General features: G+C 51.1%; 1 protein-coding gene across 1 annotated transcript in view; it reads right to left on the bottom strand.

Moving 5' to 3' along the window:
• Positions 1–23,933, bottom strand: part of ASB18 (ankyrin repeat and SOCS box containing 18) — an 85,725-nt gene that overhangs the window by 28,871 nt on the left and 32,921 nt on the right. Inside the window, exons 2-4 of the mRNA XM_006893519.1 lie at positions 21,925–22,047; positions 16,337–16,604; positions 4–316 (exon numbers count right to left, since the gene is read on the bottom strand). Coding sequence (XP_006893581.1) covers positions 4–316; positions 16,337–16,604; positions 21,925–22,047 — 704 coding nt within the window. The remainder of the gene's footprint in view (positions 1–3; positions 317–16,336; positions 16,605–21,924; positions 22,048–23,933) is intronic.

Raw genomic sequence — 23,933 nt, 5'->3', positions numbered from 1 at the left:
CGCGCGGCCGCAGGCCTTGTGCAGCGGGCTGCGCTCGTCCTCGTCGCGCGCGTCCGCGTCAGCCCCGTGCTGCAGCAGCAGCGCGCACAGGCGCAGGCTGCGCGCGTGCTCCTCGGGTCGCCACGCCACTCCGCAGGCGGCGCTCAGAGCCGTCTCTCCGCGGCCGTTCCGTGTGTCCACGCGCGCCCCGTGGCTCAGGTAGAGGCGCACGTGGTCGTCCAAGCCGTGCTGCGCGGCCACGTGGAGCGGCGTGTCCCGGGCCGGGCCGCCGTCCAGCTGCACCGAGGCCCTGTGCTCCAGCAGCGCCTCAGCGCACCTGCGGGAAAGCCAAGGTGGTTACTGGGAGGCTGAGACTCCAAACCCACTCAGACCTACTGTAACCCGCTGCTTCCTGACCTTTGCACACCCAGTGGGCAAGTCGGCTCCCTAAATTAGCAAGGTGACCCCTGGAGAAGGACAAGATCATCCTCAGTGCCCCTGGCTGTTGTTTCAATCCAGTCATTTCTGGCTCTTGACTACCGTGCGTCCTACATGTTGCGGATGGGGGCTCGAGGGTTGGAGCGGAAACTGAGGTCTGGGGCGGTGGCTACTCTAAGGAAAGGGGCTTCATTCGGCTGTTAAATGGTGCTCATGTCAATACCATTCCATCAGAATCCTCTCAACTTTAGAACAGGAACTGCTTGGCACTACTTTGTCGTCACTGGTGGTGCAAGTGGTCACACGCTTGGCTGTTGACAAAAGGACTGGCCACCAGTAGTGCCGCAGAAGAAAGGCCCGGTGATCTAGGAAGTGCATTTCTTCTTGGACACACACAGGCTCCGTGTGAGTCAGCACGACCGGCAGAGGGACCGCGCAGAAACACAAAACGCAGATCAGATCTGCTGACCCAGGCTCACCCCATGTGTCCAGTGCATGCTTTTCAGTTTTAATCTTAGTTTGTTTTCTTTAATGGTTGTGATGTGCCATCAAGCCAGGGTGGATCTTCCAGTCAATTTTCAGGGACAGTAAATTGCACAGGAGATTACCTGTCTCCTCCTGAGCAGCTATTAGATTCGAACTCTGTGCCCAAGGCATGGTAGTGCAGCTCCTTTTACACAGCGCCTGCCTGAAAGCCATTCTTGCCCTAGATGTTGTTCTGTGCTCTCTGATCTTCGTGCCTGAGCAGTTTATATCCTTTTTAGTGCGCATGCCTGTGACCCTGGCCCTCCCAGGAGTTCTCTGGATGACGTCATTCATTCTCTGTTCTACTGACTCCCCAGGTGCCTCAAACTCAGCTAGACCTGTTCGTGGGTCTCAGATGTTCTGTCCAAAGCCCTCACCTGGGGATGACACCATGTGCCATCTGGACTCACGCCTCACTTAAACCTGTCCCTTCCCTGTGTAAACCCAGTCACAGGGGTCTCAGTAAATCTGTGTGGGAAGAGATGGGCCCTCTTCCTCCCATGCAGAAGCAGGAGCATTAAAACATGTCAGTTCTAACATGTCTGGCATTTTGCTACCTCGATAAATTACAAATGACATTGAAATCAAGGTGAACTCTAGAACCCTTAACTGTGCTCACATGGAACCTGTACATGGACCAAGAAGCAGTCATTCGAACAAGAATAAGGAAACACTGCATGGTTTAAAATAAGGACAGGTGTGTGCCAGTCAGGATTGCATCCTTTGGCCAAACTCATTAAATCTGTGAGCTATGCAAATCATTCAAGAAGCTGGACTATGTGAAGAAATATGTGGCATCAGGATTGGAGGAAGACTTAACAACCTGCAGAATGGGTACAGGTGATACAACCCTGTGGGAGAAAGTGAAGCCTACCTGAAGGGCTCGCTCAGGAAGCTCAGACACCACTCACTCGTCCTTAGTATGGGCTGTACTTCAGCATCAAGAAGACAAAAATCCTCACAACTGGACCAATAAACAACAATAAACGGTGAATATTGAAGTTGTCAAGGGTTTGATGCCACTTGGACCCACAATCAACACCCATGGTAGTAACAGGAAGTGAAAAGACAAATCGATTGGGTAAATCTACCGTCAAGGGCCACTTTAAAGACTAAGGTACGCCTGACCCGAGCCATGATATTCTCAGTTGCTTCATATGGATGTGGAACTTGAGCAAGAAGTAAGGAAGATCAAAACAAGAGCTGCCGCCTTTGGATTGTGTCGGGAAAGGACAGGACTACGTCGCTCACTCACTCATTGCCAATCTTCCAGCGGGTCTTCAGAGGTTGTAAGTCACATGGGAGGAGATGGCTCCCCTTTCTCCCAACGAGTCATTGGTGGATTCGAACCACCAGAGAAGTCTTGTCTGTGGGTTCCCAGTGCAAGTCCTTGTGTCGTCTGAATATATCAAAAGACGTAGCGCCTTGGGAAAGTCTGCTGTCAGGGCCCTCTTCAAGGTACTGAGGAGCAATGATGTCATTTTGAAGACTAAGGGGTGTCTGATTCAGGACATGATCTTTTCCACTCATTTGCTATGCATCTGAGAGCTGGATGATGAATGAGGATGATAGAAGAATCGATGCCTTTGAGTTGTGATGTTGGAGAAGAATATTTACTGTGCCCTGGACTGTAAAGAACAGACAGGTCTTGAACACAACAGGGACTGGAGTGCTCCTTAGCAAGGGTGATGAGATATGCTATGAGTGTATAACGAGGCGGGGCCAGTACCTAGAGAAGGCTCCCATGCTTTGAAAAATAGAGGGTCACTGAAGGAGAGGAAGGCCTTCAATGGGATTCATTGGCACAGTGACTTCAACACTAGGTTTATGCACAACAGAGGTTCTGAAGATGGCGTAGCGTCTGACAGAGTTTCCTTCCACGGCACCTAAACAAGTTCCTGTGTCTGCTTCCTCGTCCCTCGACGAAGGAGGCTGAGTCCTTGTCCTGGCTGACCACCTTGACTGATCATTCAGCCCTGGCTGTTCCTTTACCCCTTTACTGTCTCTTGAATCTCTTTCCCTCCACCCTCACTGCCACAGTCATTTGTTGAGGCCCAGATCATTTCTCAACTGGCCATTTTCTCTGGTGGCCAAGTGGTAAGAAGCTGTGCTGAAATCCCAAACGCGTGCAGTTCTAATCCACCAGCTGCCCGGAGGGAGTCGGTTGGGCAAGCTCCTCCTGTGTGATTTACTGCCTCTGAAGACCCACTCGAGGGTCAGCTGTGGGTTGGTTCTGACTCTCAGCTCACAACAATAACAGCAACAGTGCATCCTTGTCTCCAATCTAGCAAGCTCCAGCTTCCGCAGTTGCCTGGAGCACAGATGCTTGCTGAAAACCTGGGAGGCCCATTTCTTGCTGTAGGACACAGACTGCCTCACATTCCAGCTCCTGGAACCTCATCAGGTTCGCCTCCTGATGCTCCCCTCCCTCAGGTGTTGATGCTTCAGGGAGCACTGTGTCCGTCTTACCTGGCCAGGTGTGGTTCCCAGAACACATGCCCTGTGGATGGTTGTATCCGTCCTACCTGGCCAGGTGTGCTCCTCTGCTGTTCCACATTCTGTGCTTCTGCACACACAGCCTCACCTTACTCCTACCACAATGGCTGACATGTTCATATTATTCCTCGTTTGTTTTCTGAGAACCTTCCCAGGGATTAGGCAGAGGGACCACACCTCCTTGAGGTCAGATACCAAGTGCCTGGACAGTGTTATTGTGCCAAATCTCACACGCCCGTGGGCACTATGACTCCTCTCGGTTCCCTGGCTCCCCGGTAGCAAAAGGGTTTTATTTCTGACTCGTGATGCCAGTCTTAGCGCTTAGCTCGTGAATGGCATTCCCCAGAAGCCGATGCATCCAGCAAATACACTTCGTTAATTAACATCTTTCTGCTTTTCTTCCTGTTGTGGCTGCTTTTGCTATTATTTACCTGACTGAGGCTCAGATGAGATCATCCGTTGGGGGTTCGAGGCTGAAAGCAACCTCTCTTAAATCCATTTCGAGTTCCACCTGGGGACGCCTGGTATTTTAATTCTCCCTTTGTGTTTCTGAGGCCTCCATACCAATGGGATCTTGGGAAGTGGGCTGTCGCGGGTGAAAGATCTTTACAAATAAGTTAGGCTTGATGTGAAATGCCCTTTGGGACAATAACCGGCAAGGAGAGGATGCAAATTTTCACAATCAGAGTGCTTCAGATTGCTTCCTCGTTCTCCGGGAGGAATTTTGAGCAGTGCAGCAGGAGGTTGGAAATCAAGGGTTCCGTCTCATTTTGTCACCGAGCCTGTGTGCGCTTGCAAACAATTACAAAACATTCTCTTTTTCTCTCTCCCTTTTAAAAGCAGCCCTGGGAAATAAAACCCTTCCTGTCCGCCACTTCCCCAGTGTAACTTGTTAACGGCCAGGTTGCTATTTGCAACACCAGTGGCTCTCTGAGAACAAGAGGACGGGCCCAGCCTCCGGAGAGCCAGAGGTGACCTTTCCCTTTTAATGAAGAGCCTTTCATTGGTTAAGCACTGGCACTTTTTGGGCTGGGCAGTGGCTTAGGCTGCAGAACCGCAGGGAGGGGAAAAGCACAATGTCACATATCAGTGAGGATACATGTCACCGCCACGTGGGCGGTCATTAGAACGGCAGCGTGGGGACGGAGGAGCGTCACGGTGCTGACATGAAAAGACAAGCCTCCACAACAGCCCGGACTGGCTCATTTGGGAAACTCAGCTATTTCCTGACGTTTTCCGCTCTCTGTGCTGCTGCTGTTGGCTCTGGGCTCTAAAACCATAAGAATGAATCTCTGTTCGGGAAAGCCACCCCCTTGTGGTTTCTCCGTCATAGGGGCATTAGATGACCCAGTCAGAGAGCCGGCACAGAGTTGCCCCTCCAGGGTGAGTGTGGAGGAGTCTAGTGATGTGGGTGTGAGGTACTTGGTGATGGGCAAGAAGGGATGACAGGCCCATGCTGACGGCCCAAGCTGAGGGCCTCCTGGTGGGCCAGCTCTCCAGGGCACGTTCTGCTCCGACATGAGTTGGAGGTGACTTGACCACAGCTAGCTTGGTGTTCCCCACAGGGAAGCAGTGCACCATGTACAACTCATTGTTCTTCTACATCTGTATCATGCACAGAACCCAGCCAGAAACAACACGGGTAATGCCGCCTGACAACAAAAATCAGCAACTTTCAAAGAGACCGTGGTACTAGGGATTTTCTAGCTAATGTTACATGGATCTTGGCTGGAAGCAGAGAGAACCAGAGGAATGTCTTCATTGACAGATAAGCTCGCTTATGGGAAAGAATCCCAGACAATGGACTATATGAAGAAGACTGTTGTACCGAGAATGGTGGAAGACCCAGATCTGGAACAAGAGTTCCTCTGGGTCTCTGGCTAATACGTTTCTCCTCTTTCAAATAAAAAAAAAAAAGCTAGCAAAAAATACAAACCAAGAATGGAGGAAGATTCATCCACAAGTTACTACTTAGATGATGCAACTTTGCTCACCCAAATGAACAGGAACTGAAGTGTTTCCTGAAGAAAAGACCGCAGCCTTCTCTGTGGAACATACTTCACGACAAAGACAGTAAAAACCCTGAAGGCCTGATGGCTGCACAACATCATAATGGAGAAAGACTGACAGTGCCAAAGGCTTCCTTTTATTTGGATCCACAATCAACACTCATGGGAGATGCAGTCAAGAAGTCAAGCGATGGATTACATTGGACAGGTCTGCTGCCAAGCTCTTCTTTAAAGTGTTAAAAAGCAAAGACATCACTTCGAGGGCGAAGGCACATCCAATCCAAGTCCTGATAGTCTCCTACTTCATCTGCCTTCAAATGCTGTGCAGTGAATAAGGAATGCTGAAGAACTCATGCCGAGGAATTGTAATGTTAATGAAAAATTCTGAATATTCTTTGGATTGCCAGAACAGTGAAGAAATCAACCTTGGAGGAAATGCAGCCAGAGTGCCCCTTGGAAGCAAGGATGGAGAGACTTCCTCTCACATACTTTGGAATGTTGTTAGGAGAGACACAACCAGCTATGGCTAACAGTGAGAAGAATGGGAATCTCAGGACACGAAATTGTGCTCATCTGAAATCTATGCCTACACCAAGAAGGTGATGTCTGAAGGGGGTAAAGGGTACCCCATGGCAGTAGGCTTGTATTTTTTTGTTTCCCTCATATTTAATGTGTTGACTGCTAAACAGGAGGTTGGGGGTTCAAATCCTCTGGCCACTCTGAGGGAGGAAGATGGACAGTCTCCTGTAAAGATTTACAGCCTGGAAACAGGGTCACTATGAGTCAAAACTGACTTGACAGCAGTAGGTGTGGCTGCTTTTCCATATCATCACCACTGGAATCCCCAAGGACAAGCAGACAGATGGAGTTTATCGATGAGCGGTGCGCCCGGAGAGGGGAGTGAATGCTTCCCGGGCGCCTTGCTGAGTGATGGCCATGTGTCTTTCCTTCATGGAGGTGATGGACTGGAGATAGATGCTGAGGTGACCAGCCTGGGATCTGGGGTAAGTAGGGGCACAGGGGCCACGTGAGGAGACTGGAAAGACACCACCTGCTTGTTTTCTGATTTAGCTGTTGTGAGAAGGCTCCCTCTGTGGCTGATGCCCCAGCTGCCTCAGGATGAAGGACGGGGCCGTCACAACCCCAAGACGTTGATGGAAGAGCAGTTCCACTCTGCTTCCCTGGACCTTCTGCTGAGACGCCCCTTTGGGGACCTGCCATCCACCCCTTCCTGTTCTGCATTTTATTCTCTTTCCCTTTTCCCTGGATGCCAATCTGTGAAACTGTCAAGTACAAACATTTATATCTTGGCTGCTGTGAAGGACACCCCTGTGAGAACAGGGGCATTGTCAAGGTCACAGGTTCAGACAGGCCATCTTCTTGACTCTTGGAGCATGGCTGCTGTTTTCATTTTGGCTGAAGTGTTGAGTGAGGGTTGCAGTGATGATTCCGGTCAGTTCTCCTCAGATCACAGAGGGAGCCTCGCACCTTAGTGAATGAAGTGGATTACAGGGCTGTGTAAGAAGTCAGTGTCACGGTTTTAACCACTGTCTCTCAGTAGCATCTGAAGTTCTAGAAACCTTACTGTGAGTGAAGCCTCTTTTCCAACAAGAAATGGGCATTGACTGGATTCCTTCCCTTTAGCTCATTTCTTGGTCCTGATACTGATTTTGAGCATGATGTCTGGAGGAACCAGCCTCTATGGAAGGGCATCATGCTTGGGTCAATGAGAAAAAGGAAGGTGTTCAAGAAGACAGATTGGCATGGTGGCCGAAACAGTGACTCAAGCACAGTTGTGGTTGTGTGTTTGGTGCAGGACTGGGCGGTGTTTTGTTCTGTTGTACGATGAGTGGTTATGATTTGGAGCTGGCTTGATGATGCCTCCCTACAGCAGCAGTGACACTGGGTGAAGAGGGGGCTCAGAAACATCAGATGAGAGAGGGAGAGGAAGGAGAAGTGGTGAGAGAGACCATACCCTTCCTCAAGCAAGAGTGGTGAGCTTGAACTGGATGAGAGGAAAGTTCATGTGTGCATGCATGCTTGTGTACGTGTGTGTATGTGTATATATATCAGCTTGTTGTTGGTAGGTGTCGTCAAGTATGACTCATAGTGACCCTGTGAACAACAAATTGAATCCTGGCCTGTGCTGTCCTCACCGTCCCTGATACACTCCAGTCTATTGCTGCCTTCACTGTGTTATCCACTTCATTGAGGGTCTTCCTCTCTTTCACTGACTCTCCACCCTTCCAAGCATGATATCCTTTTCCAAGGAATAGCCTCTCCGAGCACTCAAAGAGTAAGAGACGAAGCTTTGTCATACTTGCCTCCAGGGCAGGAGCTCTCTGGTTGCACCTTTTCCAAGACATACCTGTTCATTCTTTTGTCAGTCCATGGGACATCCAATGCTCTTCTCCAGCACCACAACTCAAAGGCGTCAATTCTTCTTCTGTCATCCTTATTCATTGTCCAGATGCATAGCAAGTAATTGAAAAGACCATGTCCTGAATCAAGTGCATCTTAGTCTTTGGACTGACATCATTGCTCTTTAGTAGTTTGGTGAGGTCTTTGACAGTAGACTGGCCAAAAGCAATACAATTCCTTATCTCCTGACTGTTGGCACCAAGGACACTGATTGTGAATGGGTCAGCTATCACCTATTGTATTGACGTGTGTGTTGCTGTGATGTTCGAAATTAGGCCGCTGGTAATTCAAATACCACTCATGGAGGCTGGGTTCATCAGAACACTCAGCCTAATAGTTGTTGTTGTTGTTTGGAGTGTATTATATGTTGCTGATTCCAACTCTTACCACCCAGTCAACTCAGCAACTCATGGCCGTAGCTGACCCTCCCTTGGGTTTCTGAAGCTGCAAACTTCACAGGAATGGAACTGCCCATCTCATCACCCCACAGGTCAGGGTAAACAGCCCCTCAGGGTTTCCAGTGCTGGAACCTGGATGGTCAGAAGTGGGCAGGGCTTCCTCCCACTGTACGTGGGGTCACTGTGAGTCAGTACAGACTTGGCAGCCCCTAGCCCCGCTCTGGAAGCACACAGCCATACATCTCTTCACAGAGGAACCAGGGAGGTTCAAGCCTCTGACTTCTCACTTCACATCCAAGTGCCAAACTACTGTGCTACCAGCGCTCCTCTCCAGACAAAGAGAGACCGCGAGAAAAGCCCTGGGAGAAGCTGGACACTGAAAACCCTAAGGATTACAGCAGAATTTGTCTGACGTCACACTGGAAGGCGAGTCTCTCAGGCTGGAAGAAAATAAACAATAGGGGAAAACTAGAGTATGTGTGTGCTAAGAATTGTGATGAAGATGGCACAAGACTGTACAATGGTCACTACAAGTCCAGGCCTTGTTTATCAATGACATTAGCTTTCAAAGACCAGACCACTGTGCAAAAATCAGTCTCACTTGGAAATGGAAGATGACCACAACAGACCACAACAGGGGTGATGACCATATCATTTTGTAGGTGCCAAATTCCATCATTATGGAGTGGTCAGGTGACTGAGAACAGACACAGAACCCACCACAGCCGGCACCTTGTCGTGTACCTCGGTGTAGGTGACAACTCAGCATGCATCACTAACGTGAGAAATAGTTGCACAGCAGATGCTTTTACTGTGGTGAAAAATGCGAAATGTGGAATGATGAGACGGTTGTTAAGTGAGGTGTAGGTATAGTGGACAGCCCTAACTTTGAGCTGACTTGATAGTAACTAAAAACAACAGCAATGTCATTTAAAAGGGAGGTAGATTGATGTATTAGCAAAGGCTGAGCTCTTAAGAAATTGACAGTCAATGTTGACAAATGAACACATCTGTGTAGTCAACACCATTATCAAGAGACCTAATGGAGACCTGAAAAGACGGTGATGACGGCCAAGGTCCAATGGTGGTTAATTTTATAAAATGTAATGATTGTGCCACGGTTAACACTCTTGGCACCAGCAACCAGGAAATAAAAAAATGCATTGCGATGGGAAAATCTGCTGTTAGGGACCTCTCTAAAGTACTCAAGAGCAACAGTGTGTCTCTGGAGATTAAGGTGCATCTGATACAGGCCATGGTCTTTGCAATCACTTGTTATGCATCAGAGAGTTGGACAATGACTAGGAAGGACAGAAGGAGAATTGATGCCTTTGAGCTGTGGTGCTGGAGAAGAGTATTGAATGTACCATGGACTGCCAGGAAAACAAACAGATTCATTCTGGAGAGGGTTAAACCAGGCTGCTCCTTGGAGGCAAGGATTCTGGGGCTTCATCTGACATACTTTGGACATGTTGTAAGGAGGGAAATGTCCTTGGAGAGGGACATCATGCTTGGGAGGGTGGAGGGACAGCACAGGAAGGGAAGACCCTCTATGAGGTGGATTGATTCAGTGACTGGGGTAGTCGGGATGGGTGTGTCAGAGGCAGTGCGATTGGCACAGGATAGAGCAGGGTTTAGGGCTTTTGTACATAGGGTTGCTATGAGTCTCAAGTGACTCGACAGCACACAACAACAACAACAACAACAACAACAACGATTGTGCTTATGCAGAACCTATACTTGGACCAGGATGCAGTCATCAGATTAGAGTAAGGAAACACTACATGGTTCAAAATTGGGAAGGGCGTACGCCAGGATGTGTCCTACCTTCATACCTTTTCAATCTGTATGTAGACTGATCATCTGGGAGGCTGGACTCTCTGAGGTGGAGTGTGGCATCAGGATTGGAGCAAGACTCATCAAAAACCACGTTATGTAGATGACACAACCCTGCTTGCTGAAACTGAGAAGGACCTCAAGCGCTTGCTACCGAAGACCAAGGACTGCAACCTTAAATATGGATTGAAATTCAACATCCAGAAAACAAAGATCCTCACCACTGGGCCATCTGGCAGCATCATGACAGACAGTGAAGAGATTGTTAACAGCTTTAATTTGCTTGGCTCCGAAATCAACACTTTTGGTACCAGCAGCAAGGAAATCAAAAGACTAATTATACTGAGAAAGTCTGCTGTCAGGGACCTCTCCAGAGTATTGAAGAGCAATGCTGTCAGTCTGGAGATTAAGATGTGCTTGATCCAGGCCATAGGCTTTGCAATTACTTCCTATGCTTCAGAAAGCTGGACAATGACTAGGGTGATAGAAAGTAGATTGATGCCTTTGAGTTGTGGTGCTAGAGAAAAGTACTGAATAGACTATGAACAAACAGGTTCATCATAGAGAAAGTGAAACCAGGCTTCTCCTTGGAGGCAAGAATTCTGAGGCTTTGTTTGACATACTTTGGGCATATTGCAAGGAGGAATTAGTCCTTGGAGAAGGACATCATGCTTGGAAGGGTGGAGGAACAGCACAAGAGAGGAAGACCCTGGATGAGATGGATAGACTTAGTGACTGGGGTAATGGGGGTTGGCATAGGATAGAGCAGGGTTCAGGGCTGTTGTATCTTGGGTAGCTATGAGTCGCAAGCAACTCAATGGCACATAGCAACAACAGTGCATGAGAATGACTGTATGAAACACAGTGTGAATCAAGAGAAGTGTGAAACACAGGGACACGGACTTCGTAAGCAAACCAGTTTAAAAGACAAAGAATTAAAAAGGCTGTTGACCATTGCTGTTTCCCCGGTGGCTCTGTGTGTCCCCATCAGTCAGTCGCTGTCCTGAAGGCAGTGTTACTCTGATTTCTGTCACTGTGGTTCCATTGTGTCTCACTGTGGGCTCCTTGCGTCTCTGTGCCAGGTTTGTACTTTAGTTTTCTTTTGCTCGACATGATGTTTTTGACACCCATCCAAGTTGTCATATGCACGAGTAACTCCTTCTTGTCTTTATTGCTGAGTCCTATTCAAATGTGTGTTTGTGCCACACTTTGGCCCTTCATGTCCCTAAGCGGGGCATTTGGAGGGGGTTAGGTGTTTTTTGTTTTGTTTTGTTTTACCAGGAGCCCTAGTGCCAAAGTGGCTAAGCACTTGGGTACTTTATCGAAAGGTTAGTGGTTCAAATCTACCTACCGCTCCCCAGGAGACAGCCTTGCCATCCCTTTGAAGGAGCATTTAGGCTGCACTACTTCTTCTTTTTAATTTATGTTAATGAATGTTTACAGAGACTTTGGATTTCCATTCTTTAATTGTTGCATGTTCTTCTTCCAGGACAGTTTTATTTATCCTTCTAGTTCATACACTATAAAATAGAAACCATGTTCCTGGCTCCATCTAGCTTTTTCAAAATCATACAGTTCAGGGAATTGCTTAATAAGAATTAAAAAATGTCCTTTTGTGACTGTAGAGATTTTCCCCCGCCCCTGGCTTCCTTTTCTTTGTCCTTCATTCCCTCTTTTGACGCCGTGTCTCTCCATAGGAGGCTTTTTGGCTATTTAATGTCAAGTCTTGCTGTATTTAAATCCTGGTTATTGGAGGAAAGTTTGTTATAAATGACAGATAAGCCCCAAGTTCAAGCAGAAATAGGCTCAGACTTAACAATCCCTCCAATAGAGGTGATTCTTATAGACAACGCTGGGGGATGGTGTTGAACACCCCCACAATCACGGAGCCCAGCCACCTTGGAGGATAAAACGTTCATGGGTGTGTTAGAAGGGTCCAGAGGCTTCGACCACGGCCTTTCAACTCTAAAGAGTTTCCCTAAAGTTAGACTCCGGGATTCGGCTCCCACGGTAGAGTCAACACCGCTGCTTTGACAGGAGAGAGGCTTCCTCCAGACTCCCTTTGTACGTAGTAGATTGTAGGTCATCCTTAATTTTTTTTAACCTGACAGAAGAGAGAGGGTCGTTGACCTACATACAGAACCATTTCATTTTCTTACTCTTGATGACTGTGGTCCCCACACCTGGAGCCCAGCTCGGCTCCAGCCTCTCAGTCGGCCATTCACCGTGGGTGCAGGACTTAAAAACCTTTCAGTGTCTGTCTGAATGCCTGGGATTTAAAAAATAAAATAATAAAAAAAAAATATCAGTGCTTCCTTCGAAGCAGTGAGCTTCAGAATTCAGAATTCAACACACTAAAAAGGCAAGTGAGGCTTTAATCTAGGAGCTTTTTAGAAGAGATTGTTCCCCAAAAAGAAATTGCCAGTAAAGATACTCTTTCACACCACTAGCATGCAGCCTCACCCTATTTATTACGTGCTTCCTCTCTTGACCCCTTTCCTAGCCTAAGGGCATTACAATTGCAAGGAAGGAGTCCGTTTCCCAGGCCCTCCCTGTACAGGTGCCTTGAACTACTACACACGTGGAGGGGATGTGATTCCTACGAGCATCTTCATAAGCTGTGTACAGGTTTACTCTTTTCTCCAAGCTGCGTCAATTCGAGGATACAAAAATAATTCCTAAATCAGGGCTGGACACAGCTGATATCTTCTGGGGGTCGGGGAAGTCACTGGAGAAAAGGTCTCTGGACAATTCTTGTCTGTTTCTGTCTCAATGGGGGTGGGCTGGGACACCTGGGCAGAGAGACATGAAGTGTCATTTGCTTTATTACCATGTTGACTCTGTTGTGGTGACCGAGGACCGAATTAGTGAAATCCCTAAGGTCTGCTTATCTGCAGAATTTCTGCACATTCTGCCTTGGGTTACTGCGAATGCTGGCGGCTGACGTTACTAAGGTGCAGTTAACAAACAAACGGCTGAGCATTGCTTCCGTGCTGTTAAGCTGTAGACTTTACTTACATTTCACCAGTTTCCCCACTCACACCCGTTTCCCGTTTCTAGGGTCTAATCCAGGATACCATGTTGTAGTTAGAGAACTCAATTTTGAACTAGAGAAAAGAAAACACACATTGTTTGACTGCGTTTGAAGACGAGGCTGTGATGCATCGACCTCTGTGAGGCATCATGGCAGGTGTGACGTGACCGGAAGGAGCAGTGCCACCAGTGGGAGCCAGGTTCTGGGCTGAGGACAGGACAGCAAAGAAAGCAGTGGGGGCCAACAAATATGGGGGTAGAGAGACAACTAAAAAAAAGGAGGGGACAACTCAACGGCCGCAGGTCACAGAACCAAACCCCGCGAGACCATGTCCTGCATGGAGAGCAAGCACTGGGCCAAATTCAGTACCCAGTCACAATTGTTTAAAACCCAGCACGTGAGGACGAGAAGGGAGCTTTCCCAGGCTGAAAAAGATAAGGTACAAAGACTGACATAGAATATCATAGTTAATGCCGCGCGACTTTAATGCATTCTCCAAAGATCAGGGACAAAGAAGGAAGCCCACCCTGACCACCTCCATTCAGCATTGCACGGGGGTTCTGGCCAGTGTGACAAAGCAAGAGAAAGGGAAACAAGAAGTGAAAACACAATAAAAGTGGAATAAAAGTGATGGCGTAATAAAAGTGAAAAAGAAGCAAAATTGTGTTTATTTGCACATGACCTGAATATACCTGCTTTCCTATCCTATGGAATCTGTCCAGAGGTTCACAGAGCATCAAGAGAGGCTGTCAAGGTTGCTAGATCAAAGGCGTGGCCTTTGTGGAGGGATAAAGCTCAGAGGACAGGAAGGGACAGGCTACAGGCTGAGTGGAAATGAGAACCACAGGGAGGAAGAGGGAGAGTGCATCATGAGCACTTTGTTAGAGAGTGAAGCATGTGTGTGCGTGGTCGGACGGCGAGCTGATAGCTCTGTAAACTCATTCAAATCACAGCAACACCCCCTTCCTTTCTGAATCCTCACACTGAACTCGGGAGATACCTTTTAGGTGGCGTCACTGTCTTGACCACGGAGGGTCAGGCAGCCCTGTCTGCCTCCAGACCTTGTTGTCTGGGACCGTGTAGGACAAACAGTGGAGAACCTGCGAGGGTCACAGCACAGTGGGAGTTTCCTCCCCGAGAACTTCACAGCCTTGGAAACAGAGGGTCACTCTGAGCCACAGTCAGCTGGCTGCTGGAGGTTTTGCTTGGTTTTGGTTAAGCATAGGCCAGGCTCTTTGGTTTTGCCAGTTGTTGAACCAATTTCCCGTGCACGGTGACCCTGGGCATGCAGAATAGAAAGGCCCCAGAGAGTTTCCCTTGCTGTGATTTTTTTTTGAAGATCACCAGGCCTTTCTTCTGAGACTGATCTGGGTAAATTCCAATCATAGTGGGCTCTGGTGGCCTAGTGGCAAGAAACTGCTCTGCAATCCTGAAGGCACATGGATCGAATCCACCAGCTGCTCCACAGCGGAGAGATGGGCAATCTCTGTGGTTACCTGTCTCTGAAAAACCACGATGACTGGGTCACAACGTGATGGTACCAACAACCCTTTCAGCTAGTCAAGCACTTAGTTCTTTGTACCACTCAGGGACTCCTCCAAGCCGTTTACGTGAGTGTTTTTCAGAACTAGCAGTTCGAGAAACTTACTCTAAAGATGTAGCTGTCACTAGGTGACTCAGCAGCATTGTGGGTCACAGATCTCCGTGCTGCCCTGTCCTGTGGCACTCCTGCTCTGCTCACTGTGTCAGTCCACCTCTCTGAGGGTCTCCCCTCATTCACTGACCCTCCTCTCTGAGGGTCTCCCCTCATTCGCTGACCCTCCACGTTCCCAAGCATGGTGTCCTTCCCCAAGGACTGCCCCACCCTAACAACATGCCTCAAACACACAGATTCGCAGTCCTTGCCTCCAAGGAGAACCCTGCTCACACTTTCTCCAAGACATTCTTATTGTTCTCTCGGCACCTCCTGGGACGTCCAGCCCCCTCCTCCAGCACCGCAGAGACGCAGGAGATCGTACAGCTAAGATGACCACTTCGTCAGCATGTGCCCACACACAGGGATGACATCCCTACAACAGGCACCCAAGTCCAGGGAGACTGAGGGACAAGAGACAAGATCCTAGGACAAGGTGTCAGGACACGAACTTGGCACTTCCTTCCAGCCCTGATGTTCTGCTGCTGGGGGGACCCCTGGACATTGATGTTAACCCCTCTCTCTGACTTAACCCCCCCCCCCACTAGCCCATCATCTCTTTATGGGCAAGAACAGTAATTTGCCGCTTCTGCATCAATCCCTGGGTCTCTTGAATTACTCCAAACAATTTCTTTCTTTAATAGAGTTCTGAGACTTCTGTCCCAGTAAAATAAAAAGAAAAAAAATATATATAAAATGTTACTCTGCCGGGGCTAGAGTTCATTGAATGAAAGAAAAGTCCCGATGATACAGTCAAACCCTGGGACATCGTGTGGCCCTGCGGCCTCTCCTGCCTGGACCGGGGACCAAAGCTCTCCAAGGACAGGACTGGACGCGCCCCGCCCCCAACAGCCAGCTCAGCTCCCCTAGGGCCCCCGCCCAGGAGCTAACCATTTGTGTCACACTGTGACAATTATTCTGCATAAAATTATCATTAAAAACCCTAATTTTTCAGCCTCCAACCCTGTCAGTGGCCTTTTAGCATGATTCTGTCTGCGGTCCCTGATCACCCGCTCATTACCGCCGCGTGGCGTCTCCCCCACCGCAATCAGCACTAATTAGACCCACCCAGCCGTGTCGGGGGACAGAGGCAGGGCCAGGGCCAGGGGCAGGCGATGGGCGAGCCTGGCTGGGGAGGGCAGGGCCAGGGCCAGGGGCAGGCGATGGGCGAGCCTGGCTGGGGAGGGCAGGGCCAGGGCCAGGGGGCCAGGGCTGGGGAACAGGGGGCTGGGGACAGGTGACAGGGAGCCGGGGTCGAGGGGCTGGGGTCAAGGGACAGGGGCTGGGCTAGGGTTAGGGACAGAAGCAGGGGTCAAGGGCCAGGGGGCCTGGGTCAGGGGACATGGGATGGGGTTAGGGTCAGGGAACAGGGTCCTTGACTGGGGTTGGGGAACTGGGGGGAGGATTGGTGGGAGGATAAAGGGTTGGGGCCCAGGTCCCCTGCAGGGTCAAGGCGCATTCTGTTGTCCCTGTGGGGTCCGGGGTCCCAGGCCTGGTGGCGTCTTACCCTAATGAGGCGGCCGTTCGGCAGAGGTGCAGGGGCGCCAGGCCGTCGGCGTCGAGCAGATCAGGGTGTGCGTGGTGGTGCAGCAGCAGGCGGGCACAGGCCGTGTGGCCACCCAGGCAGGCCTCGTGGAGCGCACTGCGGCCACCCGGGCTGGAGTCAGGGTGGGCGCCCTGGGTCAGCAGGTGATGCAGGCAGGCGGTGCGGCCGCGGGCAGCTGCGAGGCACAGGGGCGTGGTCAGCTCCCGCTTGTATTCCAGGGTCCAGAGGCCTGGGGAGGGACATGTCCACTGAGGCCCAAGGGACAAAAGTGGCCCTCAGGTGCCAGGGATCAGGTGGGCAGGTAAGAGAGGTACAGTGACCCAGAGGTTTGGGGCCAGGGGACACAGGAATGGAGAGGGAGTGGGGTGGAGAGAGAGAGAGAGAGGGAGCCAGACAGAGATGAGGGAAAGACAGAGAAGGCACACAGACAGAATACAGACAGACAGATGGAGACAGAACTCAAAAGAGCAGCACAGGAAGAATACAGAGGCGCGAGAGAAAGCCCCAGAGAGCTAAGAGTGAGGGTGTGTGTACATGGAGGGATTGAGGTGCAGAGAGGAGAGGTGGGTGTGGGGGCCCCACTACTTTCCCTCATGTGGGGTGATATGGAATCCCAGCGGGGGTCGGGGGAGACACTCTGAGAGCAGGGACTGTGGGGACAAGTGAGCGAGGCAGCAGAAGGGAGGAAGGACAGGTGCTCACTGCCTGTGGATTTTTCTGGAACAGGGCCCCCTTTCCGCTGAGCCTTACGCATACCTGGTACAGCCATTAAGAGGAAAACAGTCAAAACAAACTGACCCACATCCCAAGTTTGCAGGAGGAAAGGCAGGGAACATTTCCGGGCTTGGTGACAGCTGCGTTTCAGACAGCTGCATTTCAGACCCGCTTTGATGTGGGGACAGCAGCCAGCACAATCCCGGTTTGTTTCTTTGCGCTTTTTAGGGTTCAGCGTGTGTGTATGGGGTTGCTCTTTCTTGAGGGATAAAATGGAGCCAGTGTTATCCATTTCACTTCTCTGAAAACTTTGGAGCTTTCAAAAGGCCGGTGCAGGTTGTTAGCTGTGCTACGGATGGGGGAGTGCGGTCCCCAGTGAACGCAGATCAAGGGACAGGATTTCACCGGCAGGAATGCCTTCTGGTAATGATGGAAGAATCAATACTGGGCGGTAATGAGCGGCGGGGGAGACCTGTGCACCGGCCACCTCCTTCCTGGGACCCATGCTGAGATGCTGTGAAAGACCACTTGTTAATTACCTAGCTCCAGGTAGCGCATCCTGCCGCCTGCAGAGGGCCTTGGAGGGCTGGGGGCTGGTCCACCCTTGTGCAGATGGACCTGTGGTCCCTGATGGTGGAGGGGTGGTGAACTGGGCCCAGGGTCCAACGGGAGAGCCAGCTGCCCTCCCTGCTTGAGACTAGGCTCTGACATGCAGGGTGATGGATACAGGCCTTGATGCTAACAATAGCCTGGTCTCTGGTTCTCGGATATGTTCCTCTGTAGATGTGAAGTGTACTCATCAGGACAAGAAGGGGTGCTCTGTTCTCTGGGCAGCTGAGCTCTCAGCCCCCAACAGCTCTGCTCAGCCACCCTTCTTTCTCAAGTCTTCCCATCGGCTCTGTAAATGGCTACAGCTGAGGTCCCTTTCCCAGTGCCCTGGAGACGGCCATGGGCAGCAAGCAGCAGGCCCTTGCGAGTGCCCAGGGCCTGAGGCTGGGCCCGTTTCCCACCAGATAGGACACATGCTCCCCACCTGAGGAAGGTGGATGGCTTCCTCTCACACAGAGCACACCCTGAACATCCGTCCCCAGACCCGCTCTCTCTTTGGACAGAAGCTGAGCGGTCCACTGAATGGGGACCCTTTATCCCAGACTTGATATCAAGAGCTATTGTGGACCTTGTCTTTGCATGGCACAGGGCAGAGGGCACTGCCACTTCCTACCCTGCCGTCCCAGCTTGATGTCAAGGCCCTGACTGGAGGCTGGCCTCTCCTTTCCACAGCAGTTGATTCAGCCACTGTCCCCTCCCCTGTCACTCTCCATCCTCTGACCTCTGGCCTGGGAGACTACCTTCATCACCGACGGTCACCTTTGACAGCCCCTGTTCTGTGCAGCAAGTTGGCTGAGGATACGGCAAGGGTCAGAGCTGCTGTTCGTACGAGTCAGAGTGGTTCCCTATGAGTCATAGTCGACTTGACAGCACACAACAGCAATAGTTATTGGAGTAGGGAGCTCTGGTGGGGGGTCCTTGTGCTGTTAACCCAAGATGGAGCCTCTGGGGGTTCAGCTCCCCACCCCCCACAGCTGCTCTGCATGACTTACAGCCTCTGAAAACACAGTGGAAGGTCAGCTGTGTGTTGGCTCCAACTTGACCACAACGAGCCGACTTGAAGATTATCTGAGTAGTTAGTAATGACCCCCCTGTCCGCAGTCCATCCTGCTCGCCGTCCATCCTGCCCGCCGTCCATCCGCACCTCCTCCCACCCTGCCCGCCGTCCATCCCCACCTCCTCCCACCCTGTCTGCCGTCCATCCCCACCTCCTCCCACCCTGCCCGCCGTCCATCCGCACCTCCTCCCACCCTGCTCGCCGTCCATCCCCACCTCCTCTAAGTCCACTGCTGCCCTGCCCCCTGTGTACCCCGTGTGCCATACGTCACCATGTGTTCCTGCTTTCCATGCCTTCCTGACTGCTCTGCTACTAAGCTGTATCTGATGTCCCACACCTTCGACGTCAGTTCTGACTCATAGAAACACTATAGGACAGTATAGAGCTACCACATGGGGTCCCCAAGGCTGTGGTCTTTGTGGGGGCAAACTGTCACAGCTTTATCCACTGGAGTGGCTGATGAGTCCCTCCCACAGACCTCAGACTAGAGTCTGTGCCACCAGGGCTCCTGTGCCCGACTTTAAGCAAGCGGCCACCAGCCAGCCAGCCAGCCAGCCACTAACCAGCCTGGCACCAGTTAACCCTCCAGCCACCAACTAACCAGCCTGGCACCAACTAACCATACAACTAGCAATTAACCAGTCAGCAGCTAACCAGCCAACCACCCACTAACCAGCCCACCATCCACTAACCAGCTTGCCATCAACTAACCAGCCAGCCAGCCACCAACTAATCATCCTGCCACCAACTAACCAGCCAGCCACTAACTAACCATCTTGCCACTAACTAACCAGCCAGCCAGCCACCAACTAATCATCCTGCCACCAACTAACCAGCCAGCCACTAACTAACCATCTTGCCACTAACTAACCAGCCAGCAGCCAGCAATTAATTAGCCAGGTGCCAGCTAACTAGCCAGCCAACAATTAACCAGGCAGCCACTAACTGAACACCCAGTCACCAACTAACCACCTAGCCACCAATTAACCAGCCAGGTGCCAGCTAACCAGCCAGCCAACAACTAACCAGCCACAAACTAATCACCCCGCCACCAACTATCAGCCAGCCACCCACTTACCAGCCAGCCAAGCCAGCAAACAAGCAGCCTTCTAACCAACTAGCCAGCTGACCAACAAGCAATCAACCAACCAGCTGACCAATCAACCCACCCACCCACCAGCAACTAACCAACCTGCCAATCAACCCAATAAAACAAGCACCCCCCCCACCCCGCCGCTGAGCCGGTTCTGACTCTCCGACCCCCTGCTGTGGTGTCTGAGGGTGTCTGTCAGCGATCCTGCAGTGGGGGTCTGAGCATGTCCGTCGGTGACCCTGCTATGGTGTCTGAGGGTGTCCATAGGTGACCCCACTGTGGTGTCTGAGGGTGTCCGTTGGTGACCCCGCTGTGGGTGTCTGAGGGTGTCCGTCGGTGACCCCGCTGTGGGTGTCTGAGGCTGTCCGTCGGTGACCCTGCAGTGGTGTCTGAGGGTGTCCGTTGGTGACCCCGCAGTGGGGGTCTGAAGGTGTCCATCAGTGACCTCGTTGTGGTGTCTGAGGGTGTCCGTCAGTGACCTCACTGTGGTGTCGGAGGGTGTCCTTCAGTGACCTCGCTGTGGTGTCTGAGAGTGTCCGTCGGTGACACCGCTGTGGTGTCTGAGGGTGTCCGTCGGTGACCCTGCTGTGGTGTCTGAGGGTGTCCGTCGGTGACCCCGCAGTGATGTCTGAGGGTGTCCGTCGGTGACCCCGCAGTGGTGTATGAGGGTGTCCGTCGGTGATCCTGCTGTGGTGTCTGAGGCTGTCCATCGGCGATCCCGGCGATCCCGCAGTGGTGTCTGAGGCTGTCCGTCTGTAGTGCAGGACATATTTCTTGCTCAGACAGCTAGTTAGCACATATTTGTTAGAGCAAGTGCAGTGTACCAGGAACACCCCTTCCCCGAGGGGCAGTTCTCTACACAGAGGCAGCCCTGAGTTGCAGTGACCACTGACAACAACAGCTGAACCCTTGGCCTTTTGGGTGAGTTGCTATGGCAGCTGTCTGGAGAGGATGCCTGCACCCTGATCAGGTGGGTAAGGAGAGGAGGGTCGACAGGCCTGGGGCCTCCCTCACTGGGAGCTGCAGGTCTAGTCAAGGTTCTGCTGGTCTTCCCCACAGCCGGCCCTGTGACCTACATAGCCCTCTCTGGGCTGGGGCTCCCCTCCTGTGTGAGGTGAAGCTGGGCCTCTGCATTCCCTGCCTGCAAGCTCTCGGATGTCAGATGGCACTGCCCTGGGCCCCTGACTGCAGATTCTAGGTCTGGTCTACTGAGCTGCCTTCACACTTGGGTCTTCTTCCAGCACATGGACCCTCTGGGTAAATGTGGCACACCTGGATAAAGTCATGTCACCAAAGTGGCCCAGGGCTGAGCGTGCATCTCCCCTGAACCGTCTCCCCAGGAGGAGGTGGTGGGTTCCTGCATTTTGGGGGACCCTGCTTGCCCAGCACAGATCGACCATGTTCAAGTGAGAAGAGTTACCAACGTCCACAATCCAAACGTAAACACCAGCCCCTTCACATGGAGTCAACCCTGACCCACAGCGCAGTACAGAACAGGTAACTGCCCAGGTGGCGTCCACTGCTGGAGGTCTTTGCAGGAGCAGGCTGCCATGTCCCTCTCCCCAGGGGTGCCTGGTAGATTTGAACCACTGATCTTCCAGTTAGCAGAAGAACACTTTAGCCACTGTACAGCTAGAACTAATTTTTTCTGCCCCTTTGCCTGCCATTCTCAGGCCCCCCAGGTTCTGCAGCCCCTCCTGTGTGGACGTGGCTGTGTCCCACTTCACCCCTGCAGCAGCTGGGGTCTTCAGGAATTCCTCAAAAGGCCTCCTGCACCGAAACATGCCAGGGCCCTGCTGTCCTGACAGCCCTTGGGGAGAGCCAGCCTCTCTGCCCCTCCCAGGCTGCCTGGATTGGGCACTGACTGATAACCCCAACAACACTCTAAGAACAGACACTTGAATCAGAGGGCAGTTCTGACCCAAAGACCCACCTTTCCGATCTGACCTCCCATCTCCCAAAGCCTGCATCTTAGAACATGTGCGCACTCCCTCCAGACCCCTTTCTGGCTGTGCCTTGGGTGTTGGGAGGGGTCAGCAGTTCCTCAAGTGCTGAGTTTGGGGGGAAACAGGGTACCTGAGAGTCCAAAGGTGGCTGGTGACTTCACCTGCCACTCCATCTCATCGCTATGAATCTCAATCACCACGTTGGCATCTTGGAAGAACTGGTCCATGAGGAGCTGAAGGTGGCTCAGGTCCCCTGTGACCAGGGCAGCGTGGTACTGGAGGATGGGGGGCCCAGCCCCAACGGGAGGCCATTTGTCCTGATTCTGGACGAGCTGAAGTTTTACCGCCGCTGGCTTGGGCTGACTCCCCATGGCAAATGCAATCGATCTGGGCGTTCTCCGGAGGCTCGCACGGTGCGTGTGCTATTTCTATTGTCATTACTCAGTTGTCATCCAGTTGGGGCTTGATGGTGGTGTATTTATAACTGCTGTGGGCTCCAGTGTGATAATGGTTACTTGATACGAGGAGGGTCACGTGACCCCTGAGGGGCTGCCATGCTGGGCCACCACCTTGTGATTGTACAGATGTGGGTCCTGCAGAGTGGACATCTGTTCATCTAAAAAATAGCACTCTCCCACGACACATCTGACACCAAACACGCCCTTGACCATGACACCTCTTATCTGCTCTCTGCCGGACCTGGTGGTTTCCTAGTCTGGATTGTTGCTGTTTTAGATGCTGTTCTGGGACCCTGTGTGCACCAGAGCCAAACACTGGTCCGTTTGCTCCATGCTAGTCATCTTTTTTGTGTTTAAACCCACTCACTACTGCAACCAGAGTGTCTACCCACCTTGTGAGGGTCTTCCTCTTTCCCGTTGGCCCTCTGCTTCACCAAGCATGATACGTAGCCTCAGTCCACCCCACAGACCAATGCTGAATGATGGAGGACCACCACTGGGTTTCCTACGGCACAGATCTTCACCGGGGGAGACTCCTCGTCTACCTTCAAAGGAACAGCTGCTGTGTTCAAGCTACTGATCTCGTGCGTAACCATCTGTGCTCCCAGGTCTTCTCAGACGGAGCCTTGAAGAGCATTTATGCTCTACGGTCCTGGCTAGGTTAAGTGACTAATGTGTAAATATTCCAGTCACCGAAACTCTTTACAAATACTTATTGAGTCCTCTGGTTAGGAAACCAGTGAAACTGTCTTAAGCTGTTTCATAGAAGAAATTTGTTCATGAAATATCTTATTGAATTTGACCTAAAATCTTAGTCAAACCATGATGTATAATATTTAAAATTTGGGGGGAAAATTCTTACACAAACATATATGAGATATTCTGACTGCTTTTTAGAAATGATTATATTGTCTCCTTCCTAGCAACAAACTCGTGAAGGAAGTAGATTATTAACCACAAAGCAATTTTGATAAAATAAAATTTCAAAGAGTTTGCTGCACTTGAATCAATAGTCCACACCCTCGGGAGCGGTAATCAAGAGATCAAACTGAATAGCACTGGGCGAATTTGCTGAAAAGACCTGAAAAATCTTAAAAAGTAAAGATGTGTGCTCACTTTGGCAGCACATATACTAAAATTGGAACGATACAGGGAAGATTAGCATGGCCCCCGTGCAAGGGTGACGCACAAATCCGTGAAGCGTTGTGAGTGTGAATGCTGGACAGTGAAGAAGAATGCAGGTGAGTGAACGGATGTGAGCCATGATGTAGGTGAAGAATAGTGAGTAGACTGTGGGCGGGCAGAGTGAACAAATCCATCGTAGAAGAGATGCAGACAGCACTAAGTTCATTCATCTCTGACCTCACGTAAATACGTAAATACGCGTCGCACCTGTGACTTGGTGCACACCTGTGTGCTACCTGTGACCTGGTGCACGTGTGCCATCTGTGACCTCATGTAAATATGTGTGGCACCTGTGATGTCGTGCACACCTGTGTGCCACCTGTGACTTAGGTACATGTGCGTGCCGCCTCTGAACTAAGGCACACAGCTATGCTGTCTGTGACCTCATGCACATACGTGTATCACCTGTGGTCTCATTCATGCACACACGTGTGCCACTTGTGGACTAATGCACACGTGTGTGTCATGTATGACCTCGTGCCCACAGGTGTATGAC

The sequence above is a fragment of the Elephantulus edwardii genome, unplaced genomic scaffold, assembly GCF_000299155.1.
Source record: "Elephantulus edwardii isolate Elephantulus edwardi_28Jun2011 unplaced genomic scaffold, EleEdw1.0 scaffold00127, whole genome shotgun sequence".
Lineage (NCBI taxonomy): Eukaryota > Metazoa > Chordata > Mammalia > Macroscelidea > Macroscelididae > Elephantulus > Elephantulus edwardii.
This window is presented reverse-complemented; position numbering and strand designations above follow the sequence as displayed.